The sequence below is a fragment of the Saccostrea cucullata genome, unplaced genomic scaffold, assembly GCF_032062105.1.
Source record: "Saccostrea cucullata isolate Sc308-1 unplaced genomic scaffold, CSIRO_AGI_Scuc_v1 ctg5343, whole genome shotgun sequence".
Taxonomy (NCBI): domain Eukaryota; kingdom Metazoa; phylum Mollusca; class Bivalvia; order Ostreida; family Ostreidae; genus Saccostrea; species Saccostrea cuccullata.
The window spans coordinates 115,000-125,289 of NW_026923279.1; the positions used below are offsets into that span (position 1 = coordinate 115,000).

Here is a 10,290-nt window from a genome sequence, read left to right on the forward strand (position 1 = left end):
CAAATATTTGAGCAGAGAGTAGTTAAGTACATACAGAAGTAGCCAGATTGCAGTCGGAAAAAGAAGTCACCATAAATGTGTAACTTTTAAAAAGAAACAATGTTTTTATCTATTACATTATTAATAGTGTACCATGCATTTAGAAGAAAGCAATATATTCCAATGTCATATTTAATAAAAGGTTTCTTTTATAATATTTGTTATAACAATAAAAGCTTGGGTTTACTCACCATTGATGCGGAAATGTTACATTTGTTAAGTTCATTTCATTTCTAAAGCAACTAAAATTAAATAAGTTGTTGATAGCTCACAGTGACTAATCAGAAAAAAAATTACAAACAAATTAAATTTGTAAAGAATGCATAAAAGCGGATCCATGATTCTAAGACAAAATATTTGAAGATAAGGAAGAGCTTTCAAGCCCAACGTCCATTATACAATATCAATTTTGAAACAGAGCAAATACGGATCTCCAAAATATCAGTGGTAAAATCAACTGCCATGGAATACTAAGCATCCCCTGCCAACTGCTTTCACCCAATTGTGCTCTTTGTTGATATCGAGAAATAGTGGGGAAAAAATCCTCTTACAATTCAGTGCGGAAATCATTGCATATTATTTACTACGAAAAAAGTCAGCATTTGACTTAATGATAGATTACCTAAAATGAATGTGTCTATAAACAAATTAATCGGCCATAGCGCATAAGTCCTATTTCAAACATCATTATAATGTGGAGAATCAATACTATCTCATTTCCTTAAAAAAATGTTTCCTGTGAAAATCCAGGTGAAAAAACTAAAGTCTAAATATTGTTGTAGTGTTTTTGACTTGTGCAAAAATTAGAAGTATCTGAAAACCTAATGTAAAATATAAAATAAAATCTGAGCCAACCAGTCTATTTAAAACGTAAATTTCTAGTGCTAATTGTTAGACCATTATTTACACACTGAGTTTTCCACGGATTTTATAGGTTATTTCCCGGTCATTACAAGGAGAACACGGCAGGTGTGACCGGTATGAAGGGGATAATCACATCTCTATGGCACCTAATCCAACCTCTGCTGTTATGGAGATCCATGGTTTTTTTTTCTCCTATATAGTATTTTCTGTTGGACTTTTGAGCTTGAAAAATGTTCGTTATCTAAATAAATTCCCTTACAAAAGTAAATGATTAATAAAAATTCATAATTATGATAATGTCCATTAACACAGAATTTTGAGACAATCAATTTCGTGTATTATATAGAATTTACTGTGAATTTTAACATTCATTTACACTTATTGGCACTATAAAAGGGTGGGAGATTGTCAAGCAATTTTTAAATTTCAGAACATTCTGAAGAAAATCTCAGATGACGAGACTTTATTATTCAGTAAACTGAATGTTCATTGAATGATCTAGATTCATGCATGAAAAATGGGTTGATTTATTGGTTTAATCACTTTATATATGATAAGACTAATAACAACAATTACAACATGTACTCCCTAAAATTATAAGAACAATACCTTATGAAAAATTAGAAAGAAAAAAAAACATTAAATCGACTGTTAATGATATCGCAATTTGTTTGTATATGTACATGTACTATAGCTATTCAATTTACAAATGATACTACATGGTATCTTCAGTGAGTTTTTTCTTCAAAGTACAATATGAGACACAGTTAGTTGGGTTTTATCATCATGAGCGTCTCCGTTACCTCTCTGGCATCTTTGACTGTAGGATACCATGGATAGAGCCAGCGGTTAGAAGACCAAAGGCCGTTAAGGAAGGCATCACCACAGAAGTTAAACCACCAGCCTCCATCGTGAATACCAGCACAGCTCATCGAAAAATGTCTGTCATTATCTCTGTCCACGGTACTAAAAGGCATTCCAGACAGTTCAGCTCCAGACTTCCCGGGGTGTAATATGCTGTCGCCTGTAAAATGTAAAGAACATGTTGAAAGGTTGATTTTCTATAAGGCCCTTTTCCGGCCTACGATAAAATCACTTTAAAATGTGATTTTATGTTACTATGATCATTCTATTTAATGATTTTGATGTATGTTTGTAAGCATCGATCACTTAAGTCACGTGATTCAGAGATCACAAATGACCGTCGGTTTAAGAAAGAATGAGGGTAGGTCTATACGCATCAAGTTTCTATGCATGTTTCTGAATGCAAATAATCAAAAATTGTTTATTTATGTCGGAAATACATTCGAAGTTTTAATTTCAAGCTCAATATATTTTTTTTTTATGAGAAGAATCTTGATGAATTCAAATTTTGCGTATTTTGAATGTAAATCTTAACAAAATGCACACCGTATGATGCTGAAAAAGGGTTTGATAAGCACGTTATGAAAAAAAAATCACATTATATAAGTTAATATTGTAATTGTATATAATTTCTATAGACGTAGTACATATTTTAAGCATAAAATGGCCATGTAAGAAACGAGTTTTCTAAGTTTCTATTGAACTATATAAGTTATGCATCAAATGTTGAAAGCACTAAGTGGATTTTGATTGCTATTAAATAAAACGGAAATTGTAATTAAAAGAATAAATTCAATACTTGCAACAAATAAAAAGAAATTGATTAGCATTATAAACATATCAATGCGAGTACATTTTGACTATACATGTGAATAGCCATTGCATAAAAATCAGAGTAGGTGCATTGAAATACTAGTATATATTTCTAGGAAAAATTGCTTTGATTTTATTGAATTACTCATGTTTCAGGGTTAATTAAAATGCCATCTTAAATAAATAATATATATACCAATATAGGAAAGTTGAGAAACAACCTCACCCTCGTTTCAAACGACATTGCATGAAAATAGAGTAGCTTTTGATGCTCGTTTCGCACTCTTGAAACTTGAAGGTTAAATTCAGTCTCTTTCCCACTGTAGCTTAAAACATCCACGGTGTTTAACACAGGAAGTGAGAATTCCTATCCTACATATGAGTTTCAAGCATAAAAAGTAAATGGCATAGGTCGTTTTGATATTATATTTTTAAAAAAGAGGTGTCCTTCTAAAAGTTCGAGACGAGATTTTTTTTTTGTTATAAATCCATCCCATCAGCTTTCCCTCCCTATCTATGAGAGTTATACCTGTACGCCAAGAAAATGGAAAATGCACCTTACCGCTACAACAAATATATTTTTCACCATTTCTCAAACAATTACGAGGTATATAGTACTCATAAGGGAATTCAAAGAATATATACAGTGCTCATAAGGAAACAGAACGAAGTAGCATAGATAGATCAACTAAACTATCATTATATAGATAAGTAATTTTATCTCATGCGTGTTATGAATACAGCCCATTAGATAAACTTATGCTTTATTGACAGGTATATGATTTACCAATAGCACTTCCGGTTTTGACACGATCCCTCTCTTCAAGATTTTATTTTATTAAAACATATTTGTGAAAATTATTGCCCTAATAAAATGAATGATGAAGAACGATAATATCATTAACAGCAAGAAAAAGACTCTTATATATCAAAGAAGTAATTTATTTTTATCAAGGAACCTGTATTGGCTACCTGAAGGCAGATGTTACCCCCCACCCCACCCCTTTAAATCGTTTTCGGAGAAAGTAAAGCCTAACAATTAATTTGTTGTCATAAGATTCCTTAAACATTTACAATAATGTTTTCTTATATTATACTACGTATGCCTACCTAGTTATCTAAGTGTATCTTACTATGGATCAACAATGAATCTACAAGTAGGCCCCTAGCCTTGCCTAACAAGTTTTGTACTGCCATCGTCCAAAGAGTTTATTTTCACGATCCCATGGTCCTTACAACTTTCAGTCAGAAGTTCGTTTCATGTAAAGCTCAAGCAATTGTCACATAATGTTTTCAAAGACGCGGATAGCAAAAATTCTACATTTTGAACACGATCTACTTTCTTTCGAGACATATGAACATCAACGGTTCTACGTCATCAAGTTATACGTCATCATCTTCGCAGGAGAAGTCTCAAAGTTCTGTTAAAACGAAAGTCGTATGATATTAATAGAACATCTATAATTGTGTGATTTGATATTGGCTTTATCCAACTCTTTGAAATGGCGTATATTCGCTCGGCAATCCTTGCGAATATATACACCAATTCAACTCGTTGGATAAAGTCAATATCAAATCATACAATATAGATATCTTCTATATAATGGATAACTTTATTTACGCCGTTTTGTCGGTAAAAAAGCTTTTTTAGGAATTACAAGCAGACATTTCAACGAGACGTCTCCAATATTGTAAATTCATGACCTCCAGTCTTCTTAGTCCTTTAATTTAAGATTTGTTAAATTAAAAGGCTGACAATTCTTTAGTATATATGCATGGCTTATACTAATTCTTAATAAATAAATCTAAAATTTACTCTAAAAAAAAATCGTGAAAGGAAATAATCAGCATAAAATGATATCCTTCATTGTGAGTAGTTAGCTTTTTCTGCAAATATCATTAACTTTATGTTAAAAGTATTTATTTACAGGTAATAACCACTTTTACCAAGTTCATAATTTGGAAGTCACTTTTCATGTTTATGAAAAGAATACATCCAAATTTTGGTGTTGGTTAAAGGTGGTTATGACATGCTTAGAATTTATCTAAAACAGCCACCCTCCTGAGTTTACCCATTACTCTAATGATAGAACGGAGCGATAGTACCTTACTTTGTGACCCTTTATCATAACAAATAATATTTTATCATTTACCAATCAATATTTATCATTAAATTGGAACATAAGCCCACTGATTCATGCAATTTTTAAGTGAAAAGATACTATTTGAAAATTTGAAGTCATTGTAGGCCGCAAAACAACCTTATAGAGAATGATCCTAAAAGGAAATAAATAGTTAACACAAGTGACACAAATTGAAAAAAAATAAATATAGAGAAAAAATATAGCATAAAAATTCCAGTTCATGCCATTCTGTTTTCGTTAAAATTGACGTTAGCCATGGATCTTCTTTGACAGTTATTGTTCTTATAAGAATTTTCATTAGTTTGACATGATGAGAGAACAGAACATTTGTTAAAATTCATTTGTTTGATAGCGATTATTATCTAAGATTAAGAAAATGAAGTGAAAAAATTTTGCTATCGGTAAACATTACAGAGAGTTAAAATTTAAAAAGCATAATGTCTCATTTTTACAATCTCTCTCTCTCTCTCTCTCTCTCTCTCTCTCTCTCAACTTTTATCTGGACATTTATAATATTAACACATTCTACATCTCATTTACCTAAGGTTCCTCCAGCTGACCGTCCAAGAGAAAGTGTGTAGTTATCTGCTTCATCAGAGATAGAAAACTGTATATATTTTTCATATAAGTTTGTTCCATTTTTTAATTTAATGGAGATAAAAAGAGATGTTTATTTCCCCTTGGTAAGCTTGTGGATAGCCTCATTTCCTTAAAGATAATATTGTGGAGAAAGGTTAAATATAAATGTTAAAAATACATAGTTATACCAAATATGTTGTATGACCAAAAATGAATTGAACATTATAAAGAGTAGACATCCGTGAGCAAAATACATACGATTATATAATATTGTTATGTCTAAGACAAAAATGACTCTCAGCCATTTGTCAAGGGACGTCAACAAGATATTACCTATCCAATAAGAGTCTTCTGCGTTTCCGAATCCTGTTTTATACACGGACCATTTCTGGTTAAACTTCACTCTTCCACTAGTCCGTTTTTGGATTACCTAAAAATTCCAAGATTTGCATAAAAGTTCCGCTCTTCTTATTTATCATCATATTATAATCATATTTTTTAAAGCCCGTTATTTATATTCTAGTTTTTCTTTTCTTTTTTTTTTTTTTTTACTTTTTTGTACTGACTAGGCAAAGTTTCAATATAGTTCTTTTTTGTGATTTAAATGCAGCATTTTTTTATGACAGTATAAGCAGGAATATATTAACTTAAAGTTGCGTAGACATATTTTTCTGCTGTTTTTTTTTTTCTTTTACTTATTTATTATTTTAATTCCAGAATTTAAAAGCAAGGGAGATAAATCTTACTGTCCACGCCCCTCCCCCTGTTTCCATATCACAGTACACTGTGACTCTCGTCTCGTTATCAAACGGATTTATATCGTATATGCCAGACTCTGTGTTTCCAAGTCGATATAGGTAATGGCAATCCCTCTGAAGTTTAATGCCTATATTTAAAAACGACATAAAAATGTAGATGGTATCAAAAAGTGAACAACGAGTATGTATTCCGTATAGCTTAAGATTTCATTCAAGTTCTTTTCTAGTATCACACGAATTCAAAATACATGTACAATGCCATTATTATAAAATCTATTTCTAGTTTCTATTTTCAATAGAAATCAAAACCCTCAAATTAAAAAAAAAAAGAAACACCTTGGGAGTTGAAGAGAATTTTTGAATGGTATTAAAACAATTTGAAAGTGTTTGCGAAGTTTATAAGATTAAAACAAGACGAGCAAAAGCATCTCTCAAGTAGTGAATAATAGAAATAAAATCGGAGCAGAATCTTAAGGAAGATGATTTATTCAAAATATTTTTGCTTGTATGTCTTATATATTTAGATGTAAGAAATTTACAAGATAATATGTTTTCTTTCCTCATCACAATTGCACAACTTTAAATAATATTGGTAAACTGAGTTTAAAAAATAGCAGAAACTACATGCATATTTTTGGCGGAATGGCGGCGTATGCAATTGCAGATGTACGACCAAAAAAGTGTTCTTCCTTTTTATGATGTCAAAAATCTACATTTACATTTGATAAATTCTAGCAAGAAATGGTTTAAACTACAAAATATATGTGGTATTTTCAAAATGTTCTGCATCTGCAATTTTGGTTTCAAATTATTTTTTTCTTGCATCTTATGCGTATGAAGTTGTCATCTTTTCTGCTCTCTAAAATATTGTAGAACACTTGATTTAGTTATATTTTTAGTAACTTTTTACACAAGCAAAAAAAAAAAAAGATTGAAGAAAAAAATCAGATGTAAGTTAAAGTAATTATCAAGAAGCTAAGTTTTAAGATATATCTATTAAATTTGATTTTCATAAAAAGTATAATTATTTAAGCTTTTAAAGTATTCAAATCTTAAATGTAGTTCAGATTTGAGCATGAAAATCTGTAAACAGTTTTATTTTCTTTTAGAGTCAAGAATCAAAACCTTCTGTTTTGTAATGTTTTTTTTTGTTATCTTTCGGTGACAATTTTACTATATGTGGAAATAAAAAAAATCTAAATCTAAATCTAGGAAGCATATGAAAATAAATCTAAAAAAATATTTAAAAATTTAGAAATTCGGATACGCCAGTTTCAATTTTAGTTTTGATTTTGAGTTTTAATTTTGCAAAAAACCTGCACACATACACACCCTTACACACATAGAGAATTACCTTTTTCGGCTATTGGCAATGTCCTGTTATTTACAATTTCATAGATATCGGCAATATCTTCTTTCAGCTTTTCCTCAACTTTCTGAATCTGTTGTTGAACATTCATCGAACATTTCTTGTCGTCTCTCGTCTGCTCCTGACTAGGCGTACCACTTTGAGTTTTCAACGTTTCTATATCCTGTTGTAAAGTTGAGATTATTGTTTCTGCAGATTGTATACTACGCTTCAGATAACTAACGTCTTCAATTACTGCATTTAAATTCTTGACCACTGCTATACGGATGAGAGTTTCCTGGTTTATGAGCTGTCGTAGAACATCAATGTCCTTCATTTCACGTCTGTCAAGTACTAAAACCGAAGAGTCTGTATCTTCCGTACCGGTTAACAAGGAAGCCGCCCTAGCTTTACAGATTGCTATAGAATATATAAACAGAAATACAGACTTCATTATTTACATTTAAAGGTGATGATGCTACAGAAGGAATAAAACCCGTTATGTTTCGCTCCGAGATGAGATACGGTATAAATATAACCATATGCTTGGCAAATTTCCCAAAAGCAACCGAGTCTTATCATAATAACATATGACAAAACCTGATATTTCATGTATAGAAAGATAAACTTATTATAAGGGACGTTTCGTCTTACAGACTTTACCTTGTTTTTCTCCATTGGAGTTTGAAAATGATACATACTATAGGATTTGAAGCTCTTCACTTTTTACAGTGAATTTTTAAATGAAAAAAATTAATTTTAGCTGTTACACGTCATTTGATTGGTTAAACGGTTTTATCCATTTTGTATAACATAACTTGACGGCGTCACAATGAGTTACGTCAAAAACGTATTACTCCGCTTGACGTTTACTTTGAAAATATGAGATATTTGAAGATTTTTTCCGAAGGAAAAAATGGAAGAAAATTGTCTCATTGTTTACATTGAAATTAAATTATAAGGAATTAATCTTATTTCATCTTATGTTATACGATATAAAATAACTTGGGGCAGTTTACGCTTTTTTAAAAACCTCTTCGCAGTTTATAGAGCGTAATCTGCCCCAAGGTATGTTATATCGTATAACAAAGTTGAAATTAGCTTCATTCCTTAAATACCTTAAGATACAATATTAATATGTATGAAAACGTTCGTATGGATAACAAGATCCCACAATGAAATAATACTAGGGTTACCGTGTTACCATGGCAACATGTTGCACAATGGCCAGAACTATTTGTGAACAAACTGATTTATTTAAAATTTTGGGTTGCAGTATTTATATCTTTGCTAGCACTAAAATATGCAAAATTTATTATGGTGGTGTTCTGAATGCTTTAGAAATATAAAATGAAAAGTACTTCTTTGTATTCAAACACTTATCAAGCTTAAATGTCCATTGAAAGAAATATATATCCGAATTCATGAGAGATTAGATCAAATTGAATGTTATTGGTATTGCACTGCGTTTCTGTATCACGAGTCTCTTCTCCTTGTCATTTATAATTTTATCATCCTAAATACCATATTATTTTTAATACAGTAAATAAACATAATAATACTTAATCACAATCCGTGCTTCCTAAATATCAAAGCTATTAGTGTCCAATACCAATATATACTGTACGTTGGCTGTACATCAGAATATCTTGTAACACAATCAGTGAGGCTTTATCATCATACAATCACACAATGTTCCCGTTACATAACTGTCATTACTACATGTGGTGCATAAAGACACATCATAGACGTTCTGTAATGCACTTATACATGCTATTTTATGATAAGGACTTCCCCTATCTCAATTTCATATCTAAGATTTGCTTGAATGCCAAGGACAAATCATTAATGTTTTGTAACCTACGAAATGATGCTTGTTATTCTTATAACCTGTTACTGAATTTTACATAGTTTTTCTTTACATGACGTTCAGGTTACAAAGAAAAGTATATAAATATAACATATACATATAGCACTCTAATACTTGTTTTGAATATATTATTCATCATATCTGATTATTTATCAAAGTCAAAAACAGAAAACATGTGAAGTGATTAATCGCAATTAAAATCTACATACATTTAAATTCTATGAACAGACCATAATATCCAGAAAATACCTCATAACAAAGAAAATGGGCACACTTAGTTGGCAACATTTCAGTTTTAAATGTACAAGCCCCACTTTTATCTTTTACATAATATTTTATGCAATTAACCTAGATACTTCACGGGAATGGATTTTGGAATTATTTGTTAATTTGTTTTTTCATTGTTTCAACTAAAAGACGCCCTGAAGGATTGAATATCTATCCTCCATACATTTCATAAATATGATAGAAGAAATATTGAAATATATTAAATATTTCCTTCAGGTTTAACTTTCGTTTTACACGTATCTTTATTTAAAACATTTTTGTGACGTCATTCTTTTGTATCTACAGTCTCGTATTTCAAAGAGGGCTAGCTATAGTCCAATATTATTGTCAAGAGTACAATATTATATCTAATATTGTACTCCAAAATAATACTGGACTGTGTGAAACACAGGATTTTGCACAGCGAATGAATAAGGCAGAAAATGAACAAACATTATGCATTTTATATAGAAATCAACAATCTCGTAATCCAATTCAAGCAATGGAGCAATCAACATCTCGTAATCCAAATTCAACTTTATAGAAACCAATTTATGCAACGAAACTTCAAAATAGGAGTATCTCAGAAATCCAGTAGAATTTACACTCCATCCAGACAGGTCACTGATTGTGAAACGTCCGATATCGAAGCACTTATCTTAAACTGGTGATTTTTCCGAAAACACATCCAAATAAACCCACGTAAAGTGGTCCATTGTAGAGCATTACATTCGGACAAGTTTA

At 30.7% G+C, this 10,290-nt stretch overlaps 1 protein-coding gene across 2 annotated transcripts; it reads right to left on the reverse strand.

Moving 5' to 3' along the window:
* Positions 1-1,421: 1,421 nt before the first annotated feature.
* Positions 1,422-7,913, reverse strand: LOC134263657 (fibrinogen-like protein 1). Of its 2 annotated transcripts, XM_062746031.1 has the most exons (5): positions 7,416-7,913; positions 6,050-6,189; positions 5,637-5,733; positions 5,265-5,309; positions 1,422-1,927 (listed from the first exon to the last, which is right to left on the reverse strand). In XM_062746031.1, exons 1-5 carry the CDS (start codon positions 7,861-7,863, stop codon positions 1,671-1,673), a joined length of 987 nt encoding a protein of 328 aa, XP_062602015.1. In that variant the 5' UTR covers positions 7,864-7,913; the 3' UTR covers positions 1,422-1,670. The 2 variants fall into 2 exon arrangements, with proteins under 2 accessions (XP_062602015.1, XP_062602016.1); XM_062746032.1 differs by lacking the exon at positions 5,265-5,309.
* Between the last annotated feature and the right edge of the window lie 2,377 nt (positions 7,914-10,290).

Excerpts from the sequence above, each read along its gene's own strand:
- LOC134263657 (XM_062746031.1), bottom strand. The coding sequence starts at position 7,863 with ATGAAGTCTGTATTTCTGTTTATATATTCTATAGCAATCTGTAAAGCT. Across the intron at positions 6,190-7,415 it reads ATTGCCAATAGCCGAAAAAG|GCATTAAACTTCAGAGGGAT; the intron begins GTAATTCTCTAT and ends TTTTAAATATAG. Across the intron at positions 5,734-6,049 it reads CAGGGGGAGGGGCGTGGACA|GTAATCCAAAAACGGACTAG; the intron begins GTAAGATTTATC and ends TGGAATTTTTAG.